This window comes from Hyperoodon ampullatus, assembly GCF_949752795.1.
Source record: "Hyperoodon ampullatus genome assembly, chromosome: 18".
Classification (NCBI taxonomy): Eukaryota; Metazoa; Chordata; class Mammalia; order Artiodactyla; family Ziphiidae; genus Hyperoodon; species Hyperoodon ampullatus.
Genome location: NC_136931.1, coordinates 47,013,712 through 47,041,572, shown reverse-complemented (window position 1 = coordinate 47,041,572; position 27,861 = coordinate 47,013,712). Strand labels below are relative to the sequence as shown.

Below are 27,861 nucleotides of genomic sequence, written 5' to 3'. Positions count from 1 at the left end.
AAGTGCTCTGAACTGACAGCTATTACAGCGACTGCTGTGAGCACCCTCCCCCCCACCCCTCCTCCAGGTGTCTGGCGCCTGCTATTTGGCTTAAAAGGGGACACTCTGCAGCCAATCTGCCTGGTTCTGAGTCCTGCCTCCCACGTCCTAGCTTGGGGACATGGGCAAGTGACTTCACTCCTCTGTGCCTCAGTCTCCCCATCTGTAAGGGGAGTGGGTAAGAATGGCACTCACCTCAAAGGGTAGTTGTGAGGTTAAATAAATTAATATGTGAAAGCCCTTAGCACAGTGCCAGGCACATAATGAGCACCATATGTTTGCTATTCCTCTTGTTAGTACAGCTATTCCCAGTGGTGCCCTGATCTCAGTGACAGGTTGCGATGGGGTCTGGGCAGGTAGAGCAGCCCAGTAGGGAATGCCCAAGCTGCCCAGGCCTGGAGGTCACCCCAAGGAGCCCCGTGATCAGCTGTAATCAGGTCCACCCTGCTCCACCTCCTCTCTCCCTGGGTATATCAGGGCTGGTCCAGGTCCCAGTTCCGTCTCCGGCAAAGGAGGGTGGCTACACCGGGCACCATGGGGAAGGCAGTGAGTAGGGTCAGGGGTCGGGGGCTGGAGGTTGGAGGCAGGGGTTCCAGAGGGACCTGATGCCTTCCCCGTCTCCCAACCCCCAGGAGAATTACGAGCTGTACCAGGTAGAGCTGGGTCCTGGTCCCAGTGGGGACATGGCAGCCAAGATGAGCAAGAAGAAGGCGGGCAGTGGAGGGGGCAAGAGGAAGGAGAAACTGGAGAACATGAAGAAGGAGATGGAGATTGTGAGCAGAGGCCCCAGGGGGCCTGGTGGGGTGGGGGGCTGGGTGGGGCTGGGCAAGGGCAGGGGTGGGGACCCACGAGACAGTGAGTGTTGTGCCTTCTCCATGTAGAACGACCACCAGCTGTCAGTGCCCGAGCTGGAACAGAAATACCAGACCAGTGCGACCAAGGTGAGCTGGGGCAGAGGGAGGGGTGGGTATAGGAAAGAGGAGCCAGGGGTGGGGGGCGCGGGGTCGGGGAGAGAGAGAGAGGGAGGGAGGGAGAGAGGTGAGGGAGAGAGAGAGAGAGAGGGAGAGAGAGAGAGGGAGGGAGGGGGAGAGAGAGGGGGGGGAGAGAGAGAGGGGGAGAGAGAGAGAGAGGGAGGGAGAGAGAGAGGGGGGGGGAGAGAGAGAGGGAGGGAGGGAGGGAGGGAGGGAGAGAGGTGGGGGAGAGAGAGAGAGAGAGGAAGAGAGAGAGAGGGAGGGAGGGGGAGGGGGGGAGAGAGAGAGAGAGAGGGAGAGAGGGAGAGAGGAAGAGAGAGAGAGGGAGGGAGAGAGGGAGAGAGGAAGAGAGAGAGAGGGAGGGAGGGGGAGGGGGGAGAGAGAGAGGGAGGGAGGGAGGGAGAGAGGTGGGGGGGAGAGAGAGAGGGGGAGAGAGAGAGAGGGAGGGAGGGGGAGGGGGGGAGAGAGAGAGGGAGAGAGGGAGGGAGGGAGAGAGGTGGGGGGGAGAGAGAGAGAGAGGAAGAGAGAGAGGGAGGGAGGGGGAGGGGGGAGAGAGAGAGGGAGGGAGGGAGGGAGGGAGGGAGAGAGGTGGGGGGGAGAGAGAGAGAGAGGAAGAGAGAGAGAGGGAGGGAGGGGGAGGGGGGGAGAGAGAGAGGGAGGGAGGGAGGGAGGGAGGGAGAGAGAGAGAGAGGAAGAGAGAGAGAGGGAGGGAGGGGGAGGGGGGAGAGAGAGAGGGAGGGAGGGAGGGAGGGAGGGAGAGAGAGAGAAACACATTAGAAAGGGCCAAACAGACCAAACAGAGAGAGAAGGTAAGAGAAGCAGATAAAAAGAGACAGAAGAGAGACAGAAACAGCAGGAAGAAAGACACCGAGAGAAAGGTGGGAGAGAAGAGAGAGACACAAAGAAGGGATGGGGAGAGGGGCGGCAACAAAGACGGAGAAAGAAAGAGGCGCAAGGCAAGGGGGGGGCAGGGAGAGGAAGGCAGGGAAAGGGAGCTCTCACTGATGAGAGGAGAGTCCTTAGTGACCACCAAGACCCTCTCCTCCCGCCCCCAGGGCCTGTCTGCCAGCCTGGCCACCGAGCTGCTGCTGCGGGACGGGCCCAACGCCCTGAGGCCGCCGCGGGGCACCCCCGAGTACGTCAAGTTCGCCAGGCAGCTGGCGGGCGGTCTGCAGTGCCTCATGTGGGTGGCCGCTGCCATCTGCCTCATTGCCTTTGCCATCCAGGCCAGCGAGGGCGACCTCACCACGGACGACAATGTGAGTGGCGGGTGCTGGGGCCAGACATGGGACACAGGGACCTGGGGGACAGAGGACATTGAGCATAGGACTCAGAACACGAATGACATATGATGGGGATATAGAGAGGTGGAAAACATCTCTAAGACATGGGTCATGGGGGCCGAAGGACACTGGGATATGAGACAGACCCAAGGACATAGGTCACAGGGGACACAGGGGAGACTGTGTCACAGAGATAGAGGACGTAAGCAGGGATACAAAGACATAGACATGCAACACTTAAGATATGGGACTTGGGAAACAGAGGGCATGGGACAGGCCAAGGACAGAGGGCACAGGGGACACTGGGACTCACACATGGGGACACAAGGGCATGGGGACACAAGAGACACAAGACTCAAGACACAGTGCATGGAGAGACATAAGATATTAGACATGGGAGCACAGAGACATAGAGAATAGTGAGATGCAGGACAGGAGGACACTGGATATATGACCAGGGTCAGGACAAGGGACATGGGGATGTAGGGACATGTGACATTGGACAGAGGCTTGAAACGTCTTAAGACATGTGACACAGAACGGGGACTCAAGAGTACATAGACATGGGGAGACATCGGACATAGGCACCTGGAATTTGAGACATGGGACACTGGTCATGGAGGACACAGAAAACGAAGCATGAGATCTGCAGCACATGTGGAAGTGGGGACGTGAGGGCACAGGAGCTGTTCGACACAGGGGACACAGAGGATGGCACACAGATGATGAAAACACAGAATATGAACCTTGGAACACAGGGAATTTAGGACACGGGAACATGGAACAGAGGACTGTGGGGAACGCAAGACTTGGGGGGCACAGGAAAATGGAACACATACCACCAAGGTGCATGGTGACATGGGGCACAAGTCATAGGGTATGGGGCCACAGAGCCAGAGGAAATGGGATGTATGGACACAGGGACATAAGACACACAGAATACAGGGCAGTTGAATGTGGGATATGAAGAACATGGGGACAGGGACACAGGTCACAGGAAACAGTGCCTGAGGCTTCCTAGTAGAGTGGGGGAAAACCACGGAGGTGACCTTGGAGGAAAACTACCAGGGCACCAGAGAGCAGGCAGGTGGCCTCAGGCAGGGATCTTCCAGCACCGAGTCATAACCCAGCCCCGCTCCACCTCCGCCAGCTGTACCTGGCACTGGCCCTCATTGCTGTGGTTGTGGTCACTGGCTGCTTCGGCTACTATCAGGAGTTTAAGAGCACCAACATCATCGCCAGCTTCAAGAACCTTGTGCCCCAGGTGGGTCCCCAGCCCCTGGCCACTTGAGGCTCCAAGTCTCCACATGGGCACTGGCAGTCTCCTGGCATCTCTCTGTGGCCCCTCCCATCAGGCCCAGCCCGCCCTTCATCCCTGGCCTCCATCTCTCCCCACAGGTCCTCACTTTTCACCTCCCCGCCTCCCCACCGCATGCAGCAACTTCTACCCCCATTCCCTATGCCGCTCAACTCTGGTGCTCTTGCCCCACAGCAAGCAACGGTGATCCGAGATGGCGACAAGTTCCAGATCAACGCAGATCAGCTGGTGGTGGGCGACCTGGTGGAGATGAAAGGCGGAGATCGAGTGCCAGCTGACATCCGCATCCTGCAGGCCCAGGGCTGCAAGGTGGACAACTCCTCGCTGACTGGAGAGTCTGAGCCGCAGACCCGCTCACCTGAGTGCACGCACGAGAGCCCCCTGGAGACCCGCAACATCGCCTTCTTCTCCACCATGTGCCTTGAGGGTCCGTGAGGTCCCCACCCACCCACCCAGCTGACCACGCTGCCTCCACTGCCCCCTTCTGCTTCCTTCTGAGACACACTGCCTCTCTACGTCGCATGACTGCCAACTCTTCGGGTCACACTGCCTCTCTAGCTCCCATTATTGCCACCCCCTTCCCAGGTCACGCTGCCCCCGCTGCCTTCCATGACTGCCCCTCCTTTGGTTCACGCCGCTGTGCGCGCCCCCAGTGCTGCCCACCCAGCGCTGAGTCACCCTCTTGGCCCCACTGCAGGCACCGCGCAGGGCCTGGTGGTGAGCACTGGCGACCGCACCATCATCGGGCGCATCGCATCACTGGCCTCGGGAGTAGAAAATGAGAAGACACCCATCGCTATCGAAATTGAACATTTTGTGGACATCATCGCAGGCCTGGCCATCCTCTTTGGTGCCACATTTTTCATAGTGGCCATGTGCATTGGCTACACCTTCCTGCGGGCCATGGTCTTCTTCATGGCCATTGTGGTAGCCTATGTGCCTGAGGGGCTGCTGGCCACTGTCACGGTGAGTTGGGGAAGCAGAAGAGCAGTGCAGTGAGCTGAGAGGCCTGTCTCTCTGTCTGTTCATTCATCCGGGCTTCCCTCCATCCTCTCCCTATCTGTCCATCTATCCATTTTGCTCCCATCCACCCACCCACCTTCCCGTCATCCATCCTCCCCCCATCCTCCCCCCCATCCTCTCCCCCATCCCCATCTCTCCACTTATCCCATCCATTCAGGAACCCCCCCACCCCGGGGCTACTCTGGGCCATGTCCTGTGCCACATGCTGAGGACTCAGAGATGAACAGGCAGGGACTTTGACAGGAGGAGGCTGAGGTCCAGTGTTGAAGGCTGTGGGTAGCCTTCAAGAGTCAGCACTCAGTCCAGGGCCAGCCCAAGAGGAGGCTCAGGGAATGTTAGTTTTCTCATTTTGATTGTGCTGATAAGAGAAATTATAGAATCTCAGCTAGGGCAGCTTAGAGCACGGCCTGGCTATGTATATCTGGTGGACAGATAGGGGAGGCATCCCAAGTGGAAAGCACAGGCTGGACAAAAACTTGGAGGCAAGAAAAAGCCTACTCTTTGCAGGGGGATGCTGCATACGCAGTACTGTGGCGAGGGTAAAGGATCCCCAGTGCCTGGAGAGGAGGGAAGTGGGACTGGGAGCAAGGCCTGGTCCCCACGCCTGCATTCCTCACCCTTCCCACAGGTCTGCCTGTCCCTGACAGCCAAGCGGCTGGCCAGCAAGAACTGTGTAGTCAAGAACTTGGAAGCAGTGGAGACACTGGGCTCCACGTCAGTGATCTGCTCTGACAAGACGGGGACCCTCACTCAGAACCGCATGACTGTGTCCCATCTGTGGTTCGACAACCACATCCACTCGGCTGACACTACAGAAGACCAGTCAGGTGTGGGGGTGGGAGGAGACAGCAGCTGGGCAGGATCCGGTAGATGGTGGAGACCTAGCGGGGAGCTCTGAGGTTACTGAAGGGAGCGTGGGGAGGGCTTTGCATTAATGGAGAGGAGGCTCCATCTGATCAGGCGAAGGGCTGCGTCCTGGGTCTAGGGAGGGGGCTAAGCTGCAAGTCTGTGAAGGGGCTTGGTACTTATTGGGTCTCATGGGAGACGATAGTGAGTCTGGAGAGAAAGCTCCGTCCTGGGGTATGAGGAGTTGTGTGGGTCCCACCCAGGTCTGGGGCGGGGATCCAGTCCTGATTCCGGCGGGCGGGGCTCGGTTCTGGTATGGGAGAGCTCCTTCGCGGCCCCAGCCTGGATGCCTGACCTCCAGGGCAGACGTTTGACCAGTCCTCGGAGACGTGGCGGGCGTTGTGCCGCGTGCTCACCCTGTGTAATCGTGCCGCCTTCAAGTCGGGCCAGGACGCAGTGCCCGTGCCCAAGGTGAGAGCCGGGGCGCTCGGGGGAGGGGATACCCGGAGCCTCCTGGTGCAGCCGGGAGCGCTCCTGACACCGGCCTGCGTTCCCAGCGCATCGTGATCGGGGACGCGTCGGAGACTGCGCTGCTGAAGTTCTCGGAGCTGACGCTGGGCAATGCCATGGGCTACCGCGAGCGCTTCCCCAAAGTCTGCGAGATCCCCTTCAACTCCACCAACAAGTTCCAGGTGTGCACCAGCCGCGGCCGGCCCCGCCCACGGTCCGGTCCCGCCCACAACAAGCCCTGCCCACTGCAGGCCCCACCCACATTCAGGACTGGCCTGCGGCTGGGCTTCACTCTTAGTCCCCTCCCTCTCCACAGCCAAACCCCACCCACATCTCCCGTCCCGCCCACAGCCGAACCCCACCGAGGTCCCGGGCGCTCCGCCCACTCTCAGCTGTCAGGCCCTCGGTGGGGAGAAGCTCCTAATCCAAATCCCACCCCAGTCCAACTCCGACCCAAATTCCGCCCGTTCCCCACGCCCAGTCCCCTAACTAGGCCCCTAGGTCCGCCCCAAACCTCAGCCTCTACCAAGGACCTGCCCACCAAGCAAGCCCCTCACCCTCGGTCCCAGCCTGACCTTCCCAGGGCTATTTCGGCAGCGCTTGGGCGCCGTCAGCCCCTCCGTTCCCCAAGCCCCGCCCCTCCCTCTTGACCTCGCCCACAACACCGCCTCCTCCTCCGCCCACAGTTGTCCATCCACACCCTGGAGGACCCGCGCGACCCGAGGCACGTGCTTGTAATGAAGGGGGCCCCAGAGCGCGTGCTGGAGCGCTGTAGCTCCATCCTCATCAAGGGCCAGGAGCTGCCGCTAGATGAGCAATGGCGCGAGGCCTTCCAGACTGCCTACCTCAGCCTGGGAGGCCTGGGCGAACGCGTCCTGGGTGAGACCCCCAAGCCAGGGTAGAGGTTAAACCCACGTGCGAGGAGGCGCTAGCACGGAGCTTGCCCGACCTTCCCGGCCCAGCCCTGACCCTGACCTTTCCCATCCTTGCTTGACAGTTGACCTGCCCCAGTCTACACTTTCAACTTTGACTTTCCCTCTCTCAGTCCTGAACACTGTCCTCAATGCCTACCTTGACCCAACCTCTCCCAACCTGTTCTCACCTGGGTCTTACCTATCCTGACCCAACCTGTGATCCCTTGATTTTCCCCAGCTCTTGCCCCAGCTGATGACCTGCCCTTGCTTTCTTTCACCTCTGCCTTTCAGCGTCCTCCTCTTGACCCTTTGACCTCCCCCCCCCGACCCCCGCCAATTTTTGTCTCGACTCGTTAAACTTCCCTAACCCCTGCCTCAACTCCGGAAGGCACAAACCTGTGGTCCAATTTCTGGATCTTCCACTTTACTTGGTGTGTGACCTCTGGCAAGAAACGTCCCTTCTCTAAACCTGTTTCATCATTTGCAAGATGAGGATGCTAGTAGCCTCACAGAGTGGTTGTGGGGATGGATTCAGATACAGTTGTCCCTCAGTATCTATGGGGACTGGTTCCAGGACACCCACCACACTCCCCCACACCCTTACCCAACAGATACCAAAATCTGCAGATGTTCAAATCCCTTATGTAAAATGGTGGAGTGTTTGCATATAACCTATGCACTTCCTTCCATATACTTAAAATCGTCTCTAGATTACTTATAATGGCTAATACAATGTAAATGCTCTGTAAGTAGCTGTCAGTGTGTGGCAAATTCAAGTTTTACTTTTTGGAATATTCTGGAATTTTTTCCGGAATATTTTTGATCCACAGTTGGTTAAGTCTGCGGATGTGGAACCTGTGGATACAGAGGGTTAATTGTAATGTGAATGAAGGATTCAGCACAGGGTCAGGCATCCATAGGTGCTTGGTGCAAGGCACCTGGTCATTTTACTCATCACCTGGCCTTGCTATGAAAGGGTTCACCCAGGACTCCTCTCTGACTTCCCTGTTTTCTGGTCAGGCTTCTGCCAGCTCTACCTGAGTGAGAAGGACTACCCGCATGGCTATGCCTTTGACGTGGAGGACATGAACTTTCCATCCAGTGGCCTGTGCTTTGCGGGACTTGTATCCATGATAGACCCACCCCGGGCCACTGTTCCTGATGCTGTGCTCAAGTGCCGCACAGCAGGCATCCGGGTATGTCCCTGGGGAGAGGACCAGGCAGGGGTGAGAACAGAGGATGGCAGTATTTGGGGATGAGGGACCCTGTGACAGAAACCCACCCGAAAATGGCTTGAACCACAAAGGAATATATTGGCTCAAGAACTGAAAAGTTCTGGGGAATGAAGCTTCAGGTATAGCTGGATCCAGGAGTTCAATGTCTTTAGGAACTTGCCTTTCTCCACGTCTCAGCTCTGCTTTTCTCTCTGCTGGCTTTATTCTCAAGCAGTTCTCCATTGTGGTGGACAAAGATGACGACCCTCCAGCAGCTCCAACTAACGTCCCACCTGTTTAGCCACTCCACCAAAAAAAGAATGCCTCTCTGACAGTTGTACCAGATTGAGTCACATGTTCATCCCTGAACCAATCACTGTGGTTGGGGCTGGGGGATGTCCACTGGGGAGGACAGGGAGAGTGGGTTAATCTGAAGGGGCCAAGGGTCTGCTGGTTCCCCTTACAGGTGATCATGGTGACAGGTGACCACCCCATCACAGCCAAGGCCATTGCATCCAGTGTGGGCATCATCTCGGAAGGCAGTGAGACAGTGGAGGACATCGCTTCCCGCCTCCGTGTGCCCGTGGACCAGGTTAACAGGAAGTAAGCCCCCTTCAGCCTTCCTCCTGGTTCTTCCCACACCCCACACAGACTGAGGCCCCAGCGATGCCCTCCCACCTCCCTCTCTAGGGATGCCCGCGCCTGTGTGATCAATGGCATGCAGCTGAAGGACATGGACCCATCAGAGCTGGTCGAGGCACTGCGTACCCACCCTGAGATGGTGTTTGCTCGTACCAGCCCCCAGCAGAAGCTGGTGATTGTGGAGAGCTGCCAGCGACTGGTGCGACCCTGCTGATGAAGTCAGGCAGGTGGGCTTGGCTGGCCCTGGGCTGCCCTCTCACTGACCAACCTCCCACCTGTACCCACTGCCTGCAGGGTGCAATCGTGGCTGTGACGGGGGATGGTGTGAATGACTCCCCAGCCCTGAAGAAGGCAGACATTGGCGTGGCCATGGGCATTGCCGGCTCGGATGCTGCTAAAAATGCAGCCGACATGATCCTGCTGGATGACAACTTTGCCTCCATTGTGACAGGCGTGGAGCAGGGTCCGGGCTGGGTCAGAGATGGGGGCAGGCAGTGTGGGCACAGGAGGAAATGGGCTCTGAGGAGACTGAGGTGCCTGCTGTACTCCCACAGGCCGACTGATCTTTGACAACCTGAAAAAGTCCATCGCCTACACACTGACCAAGAACATCCCTGAACTGACGCCGTACCTTATTTACATCACCGTCAGCGTGCCCCTGCCCCTCGGGTGCATCACCATCCTCTTCATAGAACTCTGTACCGACATCGTGAGTCTACATGATGCCCCAGTGCCCCTGCCCCTCGGGTGCATCACCATCCTCTTCATAGAACTCTGTACCGACATCGTGAGTCTACATGATGCCCCAGTGCCCCTGCCCCTCGGGTGCATCACCATCCTCTTCATAGAACTCTGTACCGACATCGTGAGTCTACATGATGCCCCAGTGCCCCTCACCCACACAGTGCCCAGAGACATATGCCCACAGACAGGTGTGATGGACAGAGACCACCACGGAAAGTCTTGGACTCAGAGTGATATAGATGTGTGTATACCAGACAGCCAGATGTGGACACACAGGCAGGCAGGAAAGTAGCCACGGACAGAATTACAGACGGGGACACATAGGTGGACACTCAGATAGGCAGGGACAGGTTCATGGACACACATGGACTCAGATACGGACACTCAGACAAACAGAGATTTTACAGACACGGATATCTGGCCAAACTTGGATCACAGACAGACATCCCTCGACAGACATGGACAGATAAACAGCATCAGATAGACTCCAAGGCAGAGAGACAGAAAAGATCCTCAGATCCAGCCACAAATGCAGCCAGATGCATGGCCATGCCACGTCTTTATTCAACAGCACTTCCATAATGTCTGCTCTGGGCCAGGCACACATTAATTACTTAATTTTGTCCTCATAACTACTCTATGAGATGAGCTTTATTTCTTTATCATACCCATTTTATTGATGAGCTAATTGAGGCTTAGACAGCTTGAGCGGCTTGCCCTAGGTCACACAGCTAATAAGTGGCACAGCAGGGATTCAAGCCCATGTATTCAGGTACCCCAGCACCTCTGCCCTCAGTCAGTACACTCTGCTGCCACTCTGTGTCCACAAACAGATGGGGTGGGGGACAGGGAGGAGGACACATGTACACAGAGAGACAGAAGAGATTCAGAGATAGAGAGTGACAAAGAGGGATATAGAGACAGGAACACAGAGACAAAAAAGCAGAGGCACAGTCACAGAGAAAGAGACTGGAGATGGGGACAAAGAAATGAAGAAAGTCAGGGACAGAAAGAGAGAAAGAGCGCACAGCAGGGAAACAGGCCAAGACCAGAGGACCCCAGAGAAGAAACAGACAGAGAGGAGGAGGACGGAGAGGAGGGGGGCCGAGAAAGGCAGAGACAGAGAACGCCCAATAGCAGAGATAATGCAGATGCTCTGATGGAGACGGACACCAAGACAGGTGGGCACACACGTGTGGACTGGACATGCTGGCATTCCTGACAAGGGCCAGCCGGACCCAGGCCGTCCAGGCAGGTGTGGCTGTGTGGCCACCGTGGGTCCTGCCTCCTAACCTCACTTGTCCCTGCCCACTGCAGCGGGGAGGGGGGCTCCAGAGAGTCAGGGACAGGGGCCCAGGCGAGCCATCAACCCCAGTTCCTTCCACTCCTGGCCAGTTCCCCTCTGTGTCCCTGGCGTACGAGAAGGCCGAGAGTGACATCATGCACCTGCGTCCACGGAACCCGAAGCGTGACCGATTGGTCAACGAGCCCCTGGCTGCCTACTCCTACTTCCAGATCGGTGCGTGCCCGGGGGCGGGGCGCGGGCTCGCCTGCAGGGCTGCTCGCCTGCTGTGGAGTCTCTAACGGGGGCTCTGCCTTGTTCTGGATCTTGGTGTCTGCATTTGATCCTGGGTCTCTGTCATTCTCTGAGCCCTTGTCTGCACACAATGGTCTCTATGGTCCCCAGTGTCTCTTCTCTGTCCCAGGCCTCATTCTCCATGACCCTGTCTCTGGGTCACTGCCTCCTGTCTTTTTTGGGTTCTCTGGGTGTGTCTCTGTTCCTGCCTCTCTCTGTGTCCTGTCTCTTGTGTCCCTGTCGATCTCTCTTGGAGTCCTTGTCTCTGTGTCTGTCTCTCCATGTCTGTCACTGTGTTCTTGTCTGTCTCCATGCCACTGTTTCTGTGTTCCTGTCTCTGTGTGTGTGTCCCTGACCCTGTCTCTCTGTGTCTCCATCTCTGTCTCCCTGTGCCTCCTTGCCTCTCTCCCAGGTGCCATCCAGTCATTTGCTGGCTTCACTGACTACTTCACGGCCATGGCCCAGGAGGGCTGGTTCCCTTTGCTGTGTGTGGGGCTCCGGCCATACTGGGAGAACCACCACCTACAAGATCTGCAGGACAGCTATGGCCAGGAGTGGGTGAGCCCCTGCCCCATCCCATGAGTCCCGTGACTCATGGGATGCCACCTACCTTGAGTGTGGCCCACACTCATTCCTCCACGTGTGACTGAGCTCAGCCAGAGCCTCCCAGACACCCAGGCTCTCTGCCAGTTCTGGGGTGAGGAGCCTTTCCCACCACTGTCCTGAGCTCCGAACTCCTGCTTCTGATGACCCCAGCTGCAGATGGGTCCTCTCTGCCCTGAAAGCAACACATCGTCTCAGGTGTGGAGCCAGTACCACCACCACCACCCCCATTCTGTTATTTTCCCCGCAGCATCACTTACACAGAGCATTTGCATGTATGGCTGACTTGAGTGAAAGTCTGGAGCACAGAGAGGCTAGATCTGGCTAGCAGGCGTGTTTAGTTTGCCCTATAGAGCGACAGATCAGGATATTCCCCTTAAACATTTACTGTCATGGTTAAGAATATAGATCTTAGAGCCAAACTGCTTGGATTCATTGTCTGCCACTGCTCCCCACAGCTGTGTGACCCTGGGCAAGGTATTTTGCCTCTCTGTGCCTCAGTTTGCCCACCTGTAAAGTGGAGAGCATACTAATATACTGATACTATCTCAGTGATTTTCACCGCGGTGATTTTCACAGTGTGGTCCCCAGACCAGCAGCATCACCTGGGAACTTGTTTGAAATGTAGATTCTCAGTTTCCCCCTCAGACCTCTGGGATCAGAAACTCTGGGGGTGGGGCTTGTGTTTTAACCAGTTCTTCTGGGGATTCTGATGTATGTTGAAGTTTGAATACCACAAATCCATCTCTTAGGATTATTAGGAGGATTAAATGAGATAATACATGTGAAACACTTGGGACCTGGAGCATAGTAAGTGTTCCTTACACAATTAACTGATATGTATAAAAATAGTTATACTGAAGAAGTGGACTGAATAGTGGCTACTCCCTTTGAAAGGGCATGTGTCGTGTTCCTCAAAGGCCCACCTGGCCCACTTTGGTCATTTTTGCCATCTGCCCTGGTCCTGGAGTCACTGGACTTTGAAAATCCTGCCTCAGGATTCGAATTCCCTTTTCCCAGGTGCCTCCTTTCAGGTGCCCAGAACATTCTACATCACTCTTTTCATTATGAAAGCAACTGGCCAGGCCTACCGCTTGCCCAGGCAGTGACGGCCAAGCTGCACTAGACCAGGTTTCTAGGCCCCGCACTCTGGGGCCCTGCAAACATGGCAGATCCTGCATCTCTCCTCTGCCCCCAACCCAGCCTCTGACGCAAGGGAAGGAGCATTTAGGGGTTCGTGGCCCTAGGCCCCGCATGCCCGGCTGCCTGCAGAGGCTCTCTGCCTGGGTTCAGGCTGTTTGTGTTCTCTCCTGGCCCACAGACGTTCGGGCAGCGCCTGTACCAGCAGTACACCTGTTACACCGTGTTCTTCATCAGCATTGAGATGTGCCAGATTGCCGACGTCCTCATCCGCAAGACACGCCGCCTCTCGGCCTTCCAGCAGGGCTTCTTCAGGTGTCCCCAGCTGGCCCCAGCCCCGCCCCCACCCTGCCCTCCGAGCCCTGGTTGCAACTCCCAGCAGGCCCTGACCAGGGCTTACTGCAGCCAGCAAACCCCTGATGCGCCGGTGCAGGTGCTAACGTTCCTTATCAATAGCTGGCCAATAGCTCCCACCTCATGCCTCTCAACTGTCCCGTCTATGTTTCACCAGCTGACGGGGTGATGCTGACAGGGTTGGTGTCCACTGTTGGAGAGGTGCGGGCCGTGCCAGTGTTCGGTGTTTAGAACATCTCCCTGCTGCTGCTATCTGACCTCCTCTGACCCAGTACCCTGATTCCCATCCGGTCCCCAACTCCTCATGGCCTATCTTTGTCCTGTGTCCGCCAGCCTGAGCCTCTCCCGTCCTGCCCCACCTGCAGGAACAGGATCCTGGTGATCGCCATCGTGTTCCAGGTCTGCATCGGCTGCTTCCTGTGCTACTGCCCCGGAATGCCCAACATCTTCAACTTCATGCCCATTCGGTGAGGGGGTTGTGAGCTGCATTGGGGTGGGCCTGCAGGACACAGACCTGGGGATAGCCTTGACCTTGCCATCTCGCCTGTGCCTCAGGTTCCAGTGGTGGCTGGTCCCCATGCCCTTTGGCCTCCTCATCTTCGTCTATGATGAGATCCGGAAACTTGGAGTTCGCTGCTGCCCAGGGAGTGAGTGTGGAGACTGGGGACCTGGGGATGGAGTTGCTGAAACTTTCTCAGAGCAGCGGCCCTGAACTTTGATTTCCAATACTTGACCTCCAAGCCCTTGACCCTCCATATCAAACTACCACTGAGCTATAACCTCTGAGCCCCTGGCTCCCCCCAACCCCAGCCCCGCCCCGAATCCCCCGAGCACTGAGTCTCCTTTCTTTCTTTCTCCCAGGCTGGTGGGACCAGGAACTCTACTACTAGAAGGACTGCTGCCTTCAAGCCATCCTCGAATCCACCACAGTAGGGGTGGGGGTGGGGGACACATGGGACCCTCCGGACAGCCACCAAAACATCTGAGCAGTCAAGAGTCCCAGCCCCACCTGCGTCTGCTCTTGTGGCCCACGGCAACTCAACCTTGGGGAGACCCTCCCCACTCCCCTTCCCCACCCACCCTCCCGGAGGAGCAGTCCCTAGGCCCAGTCCTCTGAGCTGGCCTGAGGGAAGCCCCCTCCTGAATGGTGGGGGGACTTTGAAGGGGAGTGGGAACTAGCAGCTCCTGTGACGTGGCTCTGTCCTTAGGACTCCAGGCCGGCAAGAGGGCTGCTTGGGGGGTCTTCTTTAAAAACACACTCATGTCTGCATGATAGTAATAAACCAGCTCACGTCCACTGTGTTTTTATTCAGTGCTGGGCATCGTCTTATTAAGTGTTTTTTCATGAGCCCCTTTGATCTCCCACAGTCCTACAACTTAGGGGCTATTTGTTCCCGGCTGTATCTCCAGTTTCTAGAACACAGCCTGGCACATAGTAGGTTCTCAGTAAACACTGCTTGGGGGAATGAATTCCCATCTCTTTGCCTAGGTTACAGCATTTCTAGGCGAGCTGGACGTGGCCACGGGCCCTCTCCAGAGCGGCGCCTTTAACTGCTCCGCTAGCTGAACATCACCTCTGGGCTCTCCTTTCTCAGCACCCACTCTCCCTCTCTGGTCAGAATCCTTTCCACCTCAAGCATCCCCTCCCCACTTCACAAGAGTTTCCTCTCTGATTCCACTTACGCCTTTGCAGCTGCAATGGGCGCCCTATCGCTGGTTAGTCCCAACCAACTCCTGGAGGCCACGTCACAGGTCCCCTCCTCACACCCCTCACCTGAAGTTAGCCCTCCAACTCCCCTGTTGGAGACTCCCCTTTCCACAGCACCCCCACCCACCTTTGCCACTGCTTTTCCCAGTCCCCTTGTCTCTCTTCCCCTTTCTTTGACGAGTCTCTCTGGCTGGACCCCAGGCTTCTCCTTCCTCATAGGCACAGTACCCCCTCCCCCACTGGCCTCAGTTCTGTCTGCAGTGGTGCCCACGTCTGTCTCTAGCCTGCCCCCAGCATGTTCAAGGGGACCCACACTGGCCTCTGCATCATCCTCCAGACCTGATCCCACCCACGGTCCCATCATTGCAGCTCCTTCTCCCTGGGAAATGTAATGAGCCCTCGGGGAGCTTACAAACCCCAAACTTGTGTTACCCTGGACCCCTTCGCTCTTTCCTTTCTCACTGGTCATCTCCCTACTCCCCCCCCCGCCCCCCGCCCCACCTGGCCAAATAAGCTGGTCACCACCTGTCTACTCTGCTTCTAGCCACTCTCCTCCTACCCCTGCCGGCCCTGCCCTGGTCCAGGCCGGCCTTCTGGCTTGAGTCTCCCCATCCACCCAGCAGCCATGAGCTCTTCCTAAAGCCAAAACTGACTGTCTTTCCCCTGCCTAGAACTCTCCGTGGCTCCCCACTGCCCAGGCTCAGAGCCCTCTGTGATCTGGCCCCTGCTGACTTCTGCAGTCTCACAAGCCCCCGCCCCCCGAACTCATTCCAACCAGCTCTTGTTTCACTGGAAAGGCCAGGCCCTCTCTCTGACTTCAAGGCCTTTACACGGGCCTTGATACCTGCTTTCTTCTCTTTGCTCCACTAACATCCTCTTGGTCTCAGCTCACACATCCTCTCCTCCAGGACAGACATAGCCCTCTTTTCCCATCACAGCCCTGATCACTGTAGTCTAGCTAATCAGGCCCACCACTCCCACCAGGCTTCACCCATCACAGCCCTGATCTCTCTGGCCTGTGCTCCCTGATTGTCCCTGAGCCCCATGAAAGCTGGGGCTATTTCACAGATAGGTGGCCACCAGTAAGGGGCCTGGATCAGAGTCCCTGCTCAGCAGATAGTTGTTTAACAGTCATTTCTGCAACCTTCACTGCCCCAATATGTGCAAAAGGCTAGGTGGGGCATAGGATGGCAGTATGGGAGAAAGCAGTGTCACTACATATCCACCCACGTGGGCTGGGGGAGCGCCCCATCTACTCCCTTTTCATATCAAACTCAGGGTCACCTATCACTCACCTCCCCACCCAAGACCCCTGTGGACCCTGTCTTGACTAGGAGCGATGAGGAGGAGGTGGGGCTAGATGGTGGTTGCCCCACCTTAGGGTAAATGCTCCCTCTGAAAACACCAAGACTCATAGCAGAGCTGAACAGAGCTGTGCTTGGTGCTTTCCTAGGCCCAGGGTCAAATAACATTATTGCAGGACCTGGACAGCCTCGTGGAGGGAGGGAGGGGGCACTTGCCCTATCCCATGCCCTGGGGGATCCCACTGGGAACACCAGGACTGGAGAGCACCTTCCCAGGTGGGTAGGACTTGCATCCAGGTGGAGCTTAAGCATGACATTCAAAGCCCTGCTTCTAATACATCCCCCTCAGGGATGGGGAGAGAAAGGGGCAGGAAGCTGGCCCTACTAGACCAGGGAAGGGGTGGGATGAGAAGGGTGGCATTCAGGACAACATCCAAATTGGTGGGCTCAACAGCTCTACTACTGGGCTGCAGCTGTCTCTGTACTCCACCCTAAGAAGACTCAGGCCAGGATTTAATCTGAGGACCTCAGAATCACAAAATAGGCCCTCAAGGGCAAAACCAAGAGTCAAGTCACTGGACTGTTCCTGTGCAAGGAGGAGCCCCAGATGGTTGTAAGCGGGGAAGGGTGAGCTGGTAAGACTGAGGTTTCAGAGAGATCCCCTTGGCTGCCATATAAAAGGTGGATGGGGGGAATTTCCTGGCAGCGGTCCAGTGGTTAGGACTCCACACTCCCATTGCCGAGGGCCCGGGTTCGATCCCTGGTCAGGGAACTAAAATCCCACAAGCTGCGTGGTGTGGCAAAAAAAAAAAAAAAAAGGATGGGGTTTGGTTTGGGGGCTGGGAACCTAGGAGGTGACCAGCCAGGGAAGGGCCATGTGGGAGAGAGCCAGGTTAAGGCTGTGAGGAGAAGCCCCCAAGAACCACCTCTCGGAGTCTAGCCCCCCTCTATCACCTGTTCCCTGAGGGCCCTGGTCTCTGCCACTGCTTAAAGACTGTCTGCTTCAAGCCCTCAGTCAACTTGCAGAAAACAGGAAGCAAAGGAACTGGTCCAGGAACACAGGACAGATGAGTGCTGGCTAGTCTCCCAGCTTGTCTACCTGGCTCCAAAACAAGGGCCTCTGGGACCCAGGAGAGCACACTGTTGGTAGATAGTTCCAGACAGAGAGATAGAGGCAGAAACAACTTTCCAAATACGGTTTACTTCACTGAAACCTGGAGACAGGGAAAAGGTACGTGAAAGTCTGGGCCACCAAGCCTAGGAGTGCACGTTGACAACAGCAACATACAGGGCCAGGGTGCTGAGGGCCAGCAGCCCTGTCACCACCGCTCGGGCCAGAAGTGCTGTCCAGCTGCCCAGGGAACACAGGTGGACGAAGGTCCTGTGGGGAAACATGGCAATGAAGAAGGGAGAAGAGATAATCCAACCCATTTGGGCCCATCCTCGAGCCCCACCCAGCTCACTCCATGACGAAGGCCTTGTAGACGCTAAGGAACATCAGTAGGAGGACTGCTGGCCGGAAAGTGTGGTACAGGTCGTAGCGTGTTATCATCCACACCTGGGCAGATGCGACGATGTAATGGACCTGGAGGCAAGCGGGAAGTCAGGGCCAGGCCTCAGGAGGAATAGAGTCACCGGCAAAAAGGCGCGTGTGTGGGAAAGCAGGACTGCGTACCAGACTGATGTTGGAGTCAATGCTCATCTGGATGTATTTCCAGTCAAACTCAATGCCCCGAGCTCCAACCCAGAGAGGGATGCAGCTGAAGAAGGCAAAGGGAGGGATTCTCCAGTACCCAGACACCCTCAGCACCCAGAATCTGAGCCCCCACCCTCCGGCACCCCCCTGGAACCCAGGTGTCCTTTCTCAGGAATCTGGGCTCCAGGCTGCTGCACACACCGGGACATAATGAGCTCGGCGGTGGCCCAGCCCAGGGCAGCAACCATGATCTTGTATTCCCCCTTGCCGGCATTCCGGGACATGACAAGGTTTAGGCCTATCAGGTCTGCCACATCCACGCTGGCCTTCATGAACTCCTGTGGGTCAGGTTGAGGCTTGAGTAAGCAGAGGTGCCAGGGGGCCCCACTCCTGCACTCCCTCCCCCTCCCTTGCCCCACTCACCCCAATGAAGTCATAGATGCCGCCTTCCCAGGTGGGAAAGAAAGTGGCCAAGAACAGCATCTGAGACCAGAAAACAGAGAGGTCACCTCAAGGTGAGGGAGACCAACCACGTGGGTTTGGTGGGAAGTTAGTGTGGTATGTGGAGGGCAGTACACTGGGGTTCTGGGGGCCCATGAGGAGAGGGACCACCAGATGGGGGCAAGAAGGCAGGAGCAGGGGAGATTGAGGGCAGGGGCTTGGAAGTCTGGGTTCTGTGGTGATCACAAGGAATCGGGGTCAGGCCTGAAGGTGCCGGGGCTGGTTACCCACCAGGGCAGTTAGTAGCAGTGCCGGTGGGACCTTGGGGGTTAGTTAGAGGCTCTTAGCAGTATCCAAACCCCTCTTAGTCATACAATTGAATGTTCTCAATGGAACTAAAAGTGCTATACAAAAGTTGCTTGCGGACCTCTCCTCGGGTTCCAGCCCATCCAAGCCCGGCTCCTCCCCGGGGGTCTGGGCGGGGTGGGGTGGGGCGAAGCCCCCGCGCGGCACAGCTGGCGCCCTCACCTTGCACAGCTGCACGAAAAGGTAGGTGACCCCGGCCTGGACGCACTTCCAGAAGGCGTTGTACTCAGACCTGCGGGAGCGGGCGGTGAGGGGTCGGCCCGGCCCGCGCCCCCCTGCCCCGCGGCCGCCCCGCAGCCGCCCCGCACTCACAGGCCGCTGCACTTGTAGGTGATAAAGTAGGGGAAGTAGGCCAGGGCGAAGCAGTTCCCGAAGTGGAACAGCGTCATGGCACCGGCCGCCCGGCAGCACGCCTCTCTGCCTCGGCAGCCTGGCGCCCGAGCCTGGGCCTGGCGCCCACCGGCCTCTGCCGCGGCGCGCGCGGCCTTCTGGGAGCCGGAGTCCGCGGCGCGGTGCGCTAACGTCACCAGGCTCCGCCGCGGTGCCCGGGCGACACGCGGGAGGCCGAGCCGCGGCTAGCGCGATCCCGGCCCCGCGGGAGCCGCTGTCGGGGTCAGGGCGCGAGCCTAGCGAGCGCGTGCGGGCTGGGCCTGGATCCCGGACCCGACCCCGCTGTGACCGGCGCAGAGACACGGGGCGCAGCTGTGAGCACTCTGGGTTTTTATTTCACCGTTGGCCCAGCGGCGCAGGCCCCTCTCGCGGGACGCCCTCTTTCCCCCGGGGGGCCGAGGGCGGGGACGGGAGAGACGGGTACGGGCCGGGAGCACTGGGAAACTGAGGCGGGCCAGCCTGCTTCACTTGTCTCGGCTGAACATGTAACGGAGGAGGTCCACCACTCGGTGACTGTAGCCATATTCGTTGTCGTACCTGGGGAGGGAGGGATGGAGGGGATTCAGGGGATCCCTCCCGACCACGCCCAGCCTCCGCTCACGTTCTCTGACCCCTTTCTTCCGCCTTACCATGAGCGCGATGCCAGCCTTAGCATCAAAGATAGACGAATGGGTATCGCCAACAAAGTCCGTGGACACGACCTGGCCATCAGAATTTCAAAGATAAGCGTGGGTCGCAGAGCAGGGACCTCCAGGAGCTCAGGCTCGTGGGCACACTGTCCATCCATTCATCTACAGTATTTGATGGAGCCCCCCTCTGTCCAGCTTCTGGGGACAGGGTATGAGGAAGACAAATGGGGGCTTTTCAGGTAGGCGACTGGCCAAAGGATACAGACTGCAAACAGTCTCTGATGCTGCACCAACAGACATCTCTTCCTGGGAAAAATGCACGTGGAGTGTGTCAGCGAGAGGCCCTCCCTGAGGGGAGGCAGTGAGTCTGGCTCTGGATGATTAGGAGGATCTGGTCAACTCCAGCCCTCAGCAGGGTCTCAGGTGGAAGGAACTGCAGCACAAAGGCCCTGGGGGTTTGGCCCTAGCATGGTGGAAGGCCACAGGAAGGTTTTCAGCTCTGGGGGTGATGTGATCTGATTTCTTTAAGAGATCCTGGCAGCTGTGTGAGGGTGGACCTTCAGGAGCTAAAGCAGGGAGACAGCACCAAGGTGGACGGACAGAGCTGGCAGTACTGGGAGCAAAGAGACGTGATACCCATTCCTCACAGGGAAGGCATCTGGCTGTGGCCGGCCCCGAGCAAGTGTTGAGAAATGGGAGCCCTTGTCTTGTTCACTAAGCATATATCGAGCACCTGCTATGTGCCAGGCCCTGGGAAGATGGCTGGAGCTATGGAAGTGAAAAACGAGGCCCAAAGTCTCTGCTGTCTTGGAGTGTACATGCTAGCAGGGCCAACAGTGACTATGAAATGACATTTCAGGTAAGGAAAAGGGCCACAAAAAGAACATCTCTCTGAGATGAGAGGTTGAAGTAGCGACTTGGAGAAGGTGAGGACAGACTATGTGGCCACCTGAGGGAAAAGCTTTCCAGACCAAAGGGGCAGCAAGTGCAAAGACTCTGAGGTAGAGGAGAGCTGGCCTTCCCAGCCCTGCAGTTCCTATCTTGATACGCTGCAAAAAGCTCCTTGGCAAAAGGAAAATCATGCTTCCTTCCCAGAGGGCTCTTCCCAGGGTCCCTTCTGCTCAGTCCCTACCTCATCCTCAGTGTAGGCAAGGATGCCAGCCATGGGTCCCTTAGCTGCTGCTTTTATGGCCTCCTTGATGTCTGAGTACGGGGTAGGCTGGGCCAGGCGGCAGGTCAGGTCCACAACAGACACGACTGGGGTTGGCACTCGGAACGCCATTCCAGTCAGCTTCCTGGAGAATCCCACATCAGGGGCAGGAGTCAGAACCCAGGGACTTCTCCATCATTTCCCCCTTGTCTCTGCTTTCCGCTCAGTAGACACCTCAAGGATTGGGGGCTAGTCCCGTCCTCCTGGGTTGCACCCCCCACCCTTGTTGCAGGTTCATGCCCTCATACCCTTGGAGGTCTTGGATGACTTTGCCCGCAGCCTTGGCAGCCCCTGTGGAGGCCGGGATGATGTTCTGGTGGGCACCCCGTCCGTCTTTGCCAGGCCTTCTTTGATGGCCCATCCACTGTCTTTTGGGTGGCAGTGTAGGAGTGGACCGTGGTCCTGGGGAAGAAGAGGGCCGAGGTGAGGCCTTCTTGCTCCCAAGCCTCTTTTTCCCAGGCTCAGGGTGGTGACCCAGGTGTGGAGGCTGGTGGGGCCTCCACCACCGTCACAGGAGGGGCACATGCAGGCAGGGTCCAGAGTTTAAAAGACTTCACCACTGGTGGGCTTCTCCTCCCCAAACCAGTCTCTCCCTGTTAACTCCACACACTAAGTATGGGAGGAGTATGGGAGGAAGAGGTACAGCTTCCCAGCCGTGCCTCCTGCCCCAGCGCCTCTCCCCAACTCACCATCAGCCCCTCCACAACCCCAAATCGCTCACGGATGACCTTGGCGAGGCGGGCCAGGCAGTTGGTGGTGCAGGAGGCGTTGCTGGAACGGCCTGCGTGTGCAAGGCGCTGTGAGGTGAGTCGCAGAGCCACCCCTCCACCCTTACCTCCTCTCAGGGTTGGCACCCAGGCTTGGTTTTGTGAAAAGTCAGGCTGGGGATGAGGGAGCATCGGGGATGCTGTCAGACCGAAGGAGGCACCAGAGGTGCAGCTGGGGGAAGCGCCCCAAGCATGTTCTCCAAAGTCGTGCAGTTCTAACAGATGGTTTTAGGGTAACATTAACAAGATGGCTGTTAAGACTTTGGGGAGGAGAAGTGGATTGATGTGAAAAGAGCACCAGGGGCCGAGTGGGAGTGGGAGTGGGGAGGTTGAGTCGGGTTCCTCCCCACCGCAGGCTGGCTTGTCCTCCAGGCACACACTTCAGAATGTTGCTGCCCATTAACCTGACAGTTTTCGTGGAGCTGGGGTTATAGTCCTTTTCGTTCACCCCCATGACAAACGTGTGCATCTGGAGAGGGCGCACAGATGACCACACGCAGGGCACCTGCCTCAATGTGGGCCCAGGGAAGGCGCACAGGTGTCATGAGGTGCTTCAAGTGCCACACCCCTGGGCAGCCCCGGGCACCTGTCCCTGACTTACTGTAGTTTCCTCTAAGGACAGGTACACGCCTGTGGCCTCCACCACAAAGGGGCTCCCGACAGACTTCCAGGGGATTTCTTTGGGCTGCTTGCTGTGGAGGGGCGGTAGCATCGTGAGTCAGTCTCGCCTTCATAGTCCGTGGCCTTCACCATTTGAAAGGCTGACCAGACACCCTCCTGCCTGGCCATCTGTTCTCACCCCACACATCCCTGGCTGCCCCAGATGGGTCCGACCCTGCTGGTCTTGCCTCTCATCGCTAACCCCCCTAGTGGGCCACTTTTCTTGACTGTACCTGCTATGCCTGGGTACAGGCCGCCACCTCCCCAGCTCAGGCCTCAAGCCCCGCCTGGGGGACCATCTAGACTACTCCCAGCCAGGTCAGGCCCTTACTACATATGCTGCCCAGGATGTAGACCCCAGGAGGGTGAGGCCTGCCCTACTTCTTCTGGCTGCAGCCCTGGCAACTTCATCACAGCCCTCCTAGCCCTTCTTCTCTTGACTACTCAGCTCCTGCAACAGGGATCCTGCTGCCAGAGGCCAGGCAAGTCCCTGAAAACACACAGCACATCCAGAGAGCAGCTCCCAGGGATCTGAAGCCTTGAGGCGGCCCTGGGGCTAGCAGTGGCTAGTGGTTTATATTGGAAAGGTAAAGGAGACTTTCTGTTTCCTGTTTTATCAATATACATTTTCCACTCGATATCAAACATTTGTGTCTGAAATATATTAAATATCTACTATTGCTGTTTTCTACTTGGCTTTAGCAAACAAACAATACGTGGGTAAACTCTATACTAATCTTTTCCCTCAGCTTTTATCACAACTGCAGTATTTGCTTTTGTGATTGTTAGTGTCTGTCTCATCTTCTAGAGCACCCCATGGCAGCAAGGCTGGGTCTGCTCCCTCCAGAGGGGTTCAGTCAATGTTTGTGTGTGGGTTTTTTTAATCAGCCACTCTACACCTGTTTACTGAACACCTGCCATGTGCCTGTGTGCTGAGTGCTTTACCTGTATTGAACTCCTTTAACTCCTGATGACCTGAGGTAAGTACTGTTATTACGGGCATTTTTCAGAAGAGCCAGGACCGAGGTGAAAAGAGTGGAGGCAGAGCTGCCTGGGAGCACAGGCAGGCTGGCCTTGGGGATGAATGAATGAGCAGCTTCCTCTCTTCTCCCTGGGCCGCCACACATGGTTCTTCATGCTCCCTGGCCAAATGTCAGGTCACACTTCATCATCTGACCCAAGTAGCTCTTCTCTGATGCCCCCCTCATTTCCTGCCTTCCAAGTTGGGGGAAGGGCACTTCAACAAATTCCTTTGTAGCAGTTGTTGCGCTGGCATGGGGCAGAGACTCGGTGCCCCTGGAGACCCCAGCCCCTTCCCCTAGGTTGTCATGGGCCCTGCCCTCCTGCCCAGGGGCCTGTTTTGAGGATTCTGTTCATTCTTCAAGGAAGTACTGAGTCTACCCTGGGCCAGGGCCTGCGCCTGCGGGTGCCAGAGCAGCAGGGGTGCCACAGGCTGACAGGGCCCTCCTTGCAAGGAGGCTGCGTGAGCCCTTCCCGGTGCTCCCTGCTATGGCTGTGGTGGGTATGCTCAGCATCCCTATCAGATACATGAGGAAACTGAGGCTTGGGGAAGTTCATTGCCTTGCCCAGGGTCACCCAACTGGAAAGGGTGGAGCGGGGCAAAGTACACACACAAGCGACGCAGCTCGTGCTGACGGCCTGGAGGATATCCGCAGTGGTGCGATGGAGAGCAGTGGGGAAGGGGGAAGAGGCGCTGCAGTCACCAGGGAAGGTGGCACCTGAGCGGGGCACACACTGAGGGGGCGGCTGTGTGGGGATGGGGCAGCGCTGGGAAAATACCCCAGGTGGTGGCAACGATGGTGCCCAGGCTGAGGAAGGAAAGGACACAGTATGTCTGAGTAACGACTGCTCTGCTGGAATTCGGAATTGTTTTTGCTGTCATGATCTCAAATTTGGGTCAAGCAGCTTCTCCCATTCTCACTGACTCTCCAGTCCCCGCCTCCACCCACCCCTGACCACCTGACCACAAATAAACATCGGGGCTGAGAGTGGACCTGCTGGGAGGAGTGCTGGGAAGGCTGCAGATCTTGCCTGGGGCTGGAGAGAGCTCACGAGTGTGTGTGTGCAAGTGTGTGTAAAATTGGAAATTGGAGGCAGCCACAGGGCCGGCAGTGGCTGATAATTTACATTAGAAAGATAAAGTGGGTTTACTGTTTCCCATTTTATAAATTTTTAATTTTTTTGGTATTTTGAAAATGTATTTGAAGCTTATTAAACATCCAGTGTCATTGCATTTGACTTACAGATTCTAAACGTATCTTTCAGTGAAGGAGGAGTATTTGTATCAGTGAGAGCTAGGTGAAGTGGGTTTTAAGAAGAGGTGCTGGCGCAGGGTCCCGGGAGGTTGGTGGCCAGTGTCGCTGAGGTGACAAGGGAAGGCTGGGGAGCACGGCATATAGTTGGTGGGAGGCCCCGTCAGCAGCTGGGATTTTATTTGTGGGGTGACGGGAGCCACTGGAGGGTTTAAGTGGGGGAGTATCGAGGTCCAGTTGATGTTTTGAAAAGGTCTCTGTGGCTCCTATGTAGGAACTGAGTGGAAGCAGTTGGCTCGATGGTGATGCCATTTCCTGGGCAGGGAGATGAATAGATCTGAGGGTTGAAGGATAATCAAGAGTTGAGTTTTAGACAGGTTGAGCTGATATGCCTGAGAGAAAACACGCGCATGTGCGTTAAATAAAAAAGTATTTTGAGTACACTGGGCCCCCTCTCCAAACCAGTACCCAGAGGCATGTGCACACACAATTTGGGGGGTTATGAACCCCATGTGAGAGGCTGGAATCCCCTTCTAGTCACCTCTACATCCCCTGCATTAGTATGTTGCAGGCTTGCATAAGACAGCCGCCCTTACCACTGGAAGACGCTGATCTCATTGTTACCGACGACCAGCCGTCCATTCCTGTATTCCACGCTCCCCTTGTATCGGCCGTGGGTGGAGTCATACTTAAACATGTACGCCTGCAGGAGACAGAATGGCTCCTAGTCTTGGGCTGGACGGGGAGCGAGCATTGCCAGGGAGTCCCCACTTCAGTGACGGTTCCACACGGCAGCTGAGCGCCTTCCACAGAGCTCCCCTGCACCCCTCCCCCACCCTGGTCCCACTCTCCCCGATCCTGCCCTTTGTCTGCTGCTCACCATGTATTCTGGGTCGATGAACGGATCGTTCACCGCTACCACCTTAACACCCTTCTCCATGCAGGCACGCAGCACCAGGCGACCAACGCGTCCAAATCTGTCCAGGAACGAAAGCTGAGGGGTTTGTCCTCAGAATCCTCAGCCAGCACGCAGGGGAGGGGATGAGGGGGGAGGGGGTGACAGAGGAGAGTCCCACCCAAGGGGACTGGCTGGGGAAGAAAGCAGCCGTCCCTGTGCGGGCCAGTGTTGTCTTGCCCAGATGACCTCACCAGCCTGTTCGCTGCTTTCTGCGCTTCCTCTGACCGTCTGTCCTATACCCCTATTCCCAACCTTGTAGCTGGGTGGATCTTGTAGAACTTCAGGTCAGATTATATCTCTTGACCTGAAAACCTCCACCTCTCTCTAACAGTAAAGCCAGGTCCAGACTCCTTACCACGGTCCGCCAGGCCCCTGCCAGCTTTCCGCTGCCCTCCTTCTTCTCCCTTGCGTGTGCCACACCAGCCATGCTGAATTCCTGCCCGTCCTTATTACACTGAGCTGCCACCTACGCCCCACAGCCATTGCTTGCTGCACAGTTGTCACTCAGGCCTTACTCCAGTGTCACCTCCCAGAGGCCTTCCCTGAGTTCCCCGGCTTTACACTGCCCTCTTCAGTCTTACTGTACTTCCCGCGGGAACGCGAGCTCTCTGAAGGTGGAGCCCTGTTTACCTTCTCCCTGTGTTTTCCCAGGATGGGCAGAATGAAAGCGTTGCTGAGACATGAAGAAAAGCTCCAGTTAGTAACTGAGGAGAGGCCGGGCCCTAAAGCTTCAGGAATGGCTCAGGGGCCGGGGCGGCTCACCCATTGATGCCAACAGTCGGCTCCCGAAGCACAGAAACCCTCTTAGGTGCAGGAGGCGGAGGTGGTGGGACTTGCTCTTTGATTGGCTGGGGCTCCAGAGGGGGTGGTGCTCCTGGTCACTGTTGGGAGTGGCGGAGGGGCAGTGAGCCGCACCATCACTGCGACAGAATGAGCCGTCTTTGCCACCCAGAACCTGCTGCTGGCTCCTGGCCCTGAGTGGCCAACCACATAGCCCAGTGTTTCCTAAACCGACCTGATCAACAGAATGAGCAGGGGGTGGGCTTGCTTTAAAATATCCATGCCAGGGCCTCTTCCCTGGAGATTCTAACTCAGTGGGTTAGATTGTTTTTAACAATTGCTTGGGGGTGATAGTCTCTGTGCCTCAGTTTCCTCCTCTGTAAAATGGAGATGATAACATTACTTCTCTCAGAGGGTCACTGTGAGGATTAAATGAGTGATACATGTAGTGCTAATGTAGAGTCTAGGAAACATTCCACATACGTTAATATTTCAAAGATCATTTCCCAAACTTGCCTGATAATTGATCTAGTCCGGTGGTCCCCAAACTGTTCTGGTAAGAATCACCGGGAGGCTGATTCCTAGGGAAATCTGACTCTGGGTTTGCACTGAGGCCCAGGAATCCTGTTTCCAACAAGGTGATTCTTGCCCTCAGAGAAGTTTAGGAAACACAGGTCTATCGTAATATATGAAACAAATGGGAACCCATATCAGCTTCTGCCTCTCCAGACACACAGATCTACACCCATGCTGCATTGAGAACACCTGTGCTTGAAGCTGTGCTGCCTGAGCTACAGATGAGGGCTTCAGGCAGGGAGGAGAAACGTGGTGGAGACAGCAGTCAGGGGCCTAGCTGGTAGAGGGTTTCAAGCTGGGGGTCAGGCCTAGATGTCAGCTCTGGCTCAGCCACCTGCCAGCTGAGTTGTCTTGAGCAAGTTAATGAAACTCTGGCCTGTTTCGTGATGTCACATCTGACCCTCCACCTGGGGGCTACTGTAAGGACTCAGTGAGATCTCAAGGCCCAGTAGGTGCTGATTAAGAGGGGAGAAAGTCTGACAGGAAGTGTATTCGTGAGGAAAAGGGAGAGGGAAGGGATTGGAGAGAGCCTGGAGGATGAAGGTAGGAGTTGCGCTTGGCACCAGAATCAAAGGCACCTTGGAGGGGGTGGGGTTAGGAGCTGGGGGTCAGCCAACCTGTCTCTCTCCCTGGTCTCTCCAGGCTGCCACAGACCTTGTGGCGTGAGGCTGGGCTGTGCGTGTTTCCAGTAGCACTACAAGTTCATAAAGGTATTAGTCAGTGTTTATTGGTGGTTATTGGTGACCTTAAGAATGTTTGTATTCCTGGGGGTTCTGTTTCTGCTCTCATGAAAAGGGGAGATTTGTCCATATGGGTGAAGAGTGGGGATCTGAGCCTACTCAGTGACCTTTCAGAAGAAAACCCAGGTGGTCCTTCTCTCACAACTTCCCCCAGCCTTCCCTTCTCCCTTTGCTCCAGGGTGGGGT

The 27,861-nt window shown here is 56.7% G+C and overlaps 3 protein-coding genes across 3 annotated transcripts; 1 reads left to right on the top strand and 2 right to left on the bottom strand.

Moving 5' to 3' along the window:
• Positions 1-644: 644 nt before the first annotated feature.
• Positions 645-14,067, top strand: ATP4A (ATPase H+/K+ transporting subunit alpha; the record flags this gene model as incomplete). Its single annotated transcript, XM_079723099.1, has 21 exons — positions 645-812; positions 921-980; positions 2,066-2,269; positions 3,444-3,557; positions 3,786-4,038; positions 4,309-4,577; positions 5,263-5,461; positions 5,842-5,951; positions 6,038-6,172; positions 6,677-6,869; positions 7,925-8,100; positions 8,585-8,721; positions 8,809-8,959; positions 9,055-9,223; positions 9,315-9,469; positions 10,900-11,023; positions 11,493-11,638; positions 13,005-13,138; positions 13,543-13,644; positions 13,733-13,824; positions 14,039-14,067. The coding sequence occupies 21 exons, from the start codon at positions 645-647 to the stop codon at positions 14,065-14,067; spliced, it is 3,120 nt and encodes a 1,039-aa protein (XP_079579225.1).
• Positions 14,068-17,371: 3,304 nt separating this feature from the next.
• TMEM147 (transmembrane protein 147) lies at positions 17,372-19,158 on the bottom strand. The gene is made up of 7 exons (XM_079723123.1): positions 19,005-19,158; positions 18,855-18,924; positions 18,309-18,368; positions 18,087-18,223; positions 17,865-17,949; positions 17,653-17,774; positions 17,372-17,570 (listed from the first exon to the last, which is right to left on the bottom strand). The coding sequence occupies exons 1-7, from the start codon at positions 19,079-19,081 to the stop codon at positions 17,447-17,449; spliced, it is 675 nt and encodes a 224-aa protein (XP_079579249.1). The 5' UTR covers positions 19,082-19,158; the 3' UTR covers positions 17,372-17,446.
• A 260-nt stretch (positions 19,159-19,418) lies between these two features.
• Positions 19,419-26,349, bottom strand: GAPDHS (glyceraldehyde-3-phosphate dehydrogenase, spermatogenic; the record flags this gene model as incomplete). The annotated part of the gene is given in 13 exon segments (XM_079724070.1): positions 19,419-19,619; positions 19,712-19,783; positions 20,844-21,006; positions 21,170-21,258; positions 21,260-21,322; positions 21,611-21,692; positions 22,093-22,152; positions 22,154-22,239; positions 22,290-22,380; positions 25,218-25,324; positions 25,502-25,598; positions 26,210-26,252; positions 26,342-26,349. Coding segments are annotated over 13 exon segments (1,158 nt in total). The 5' UTR covers positions 26,346-26,349.
• Positions 26,350-27,861: the final 1,512 nt, after the last annotated feature.

Excerpts from the sequence above, each read along its gene's own strand:
- TMEM147 (XM_079723123.1), bottom strand. The coding sequence starts at position 19,081 with ATGACGCTGTTCCACTTCGGGAACTGCTTCGCCCTGGCCTACTTCCCC. Across the intron at positions 17,775-17,864 it reads TTGACTCCAACATCAGTCTG|GTCCATTACATCGTCGCATC; the intron begins GTACGCAGTCCT and ends GCTTGCCTCCAG. Across the intron at positions 17,571-17,652 it reads TACAAGGCCTTCGTCATGGA|GACCTTCGTCCACCTGTGTT; the intron begins GTGAGCTGGGTG and ends GTTTCCCCACAG.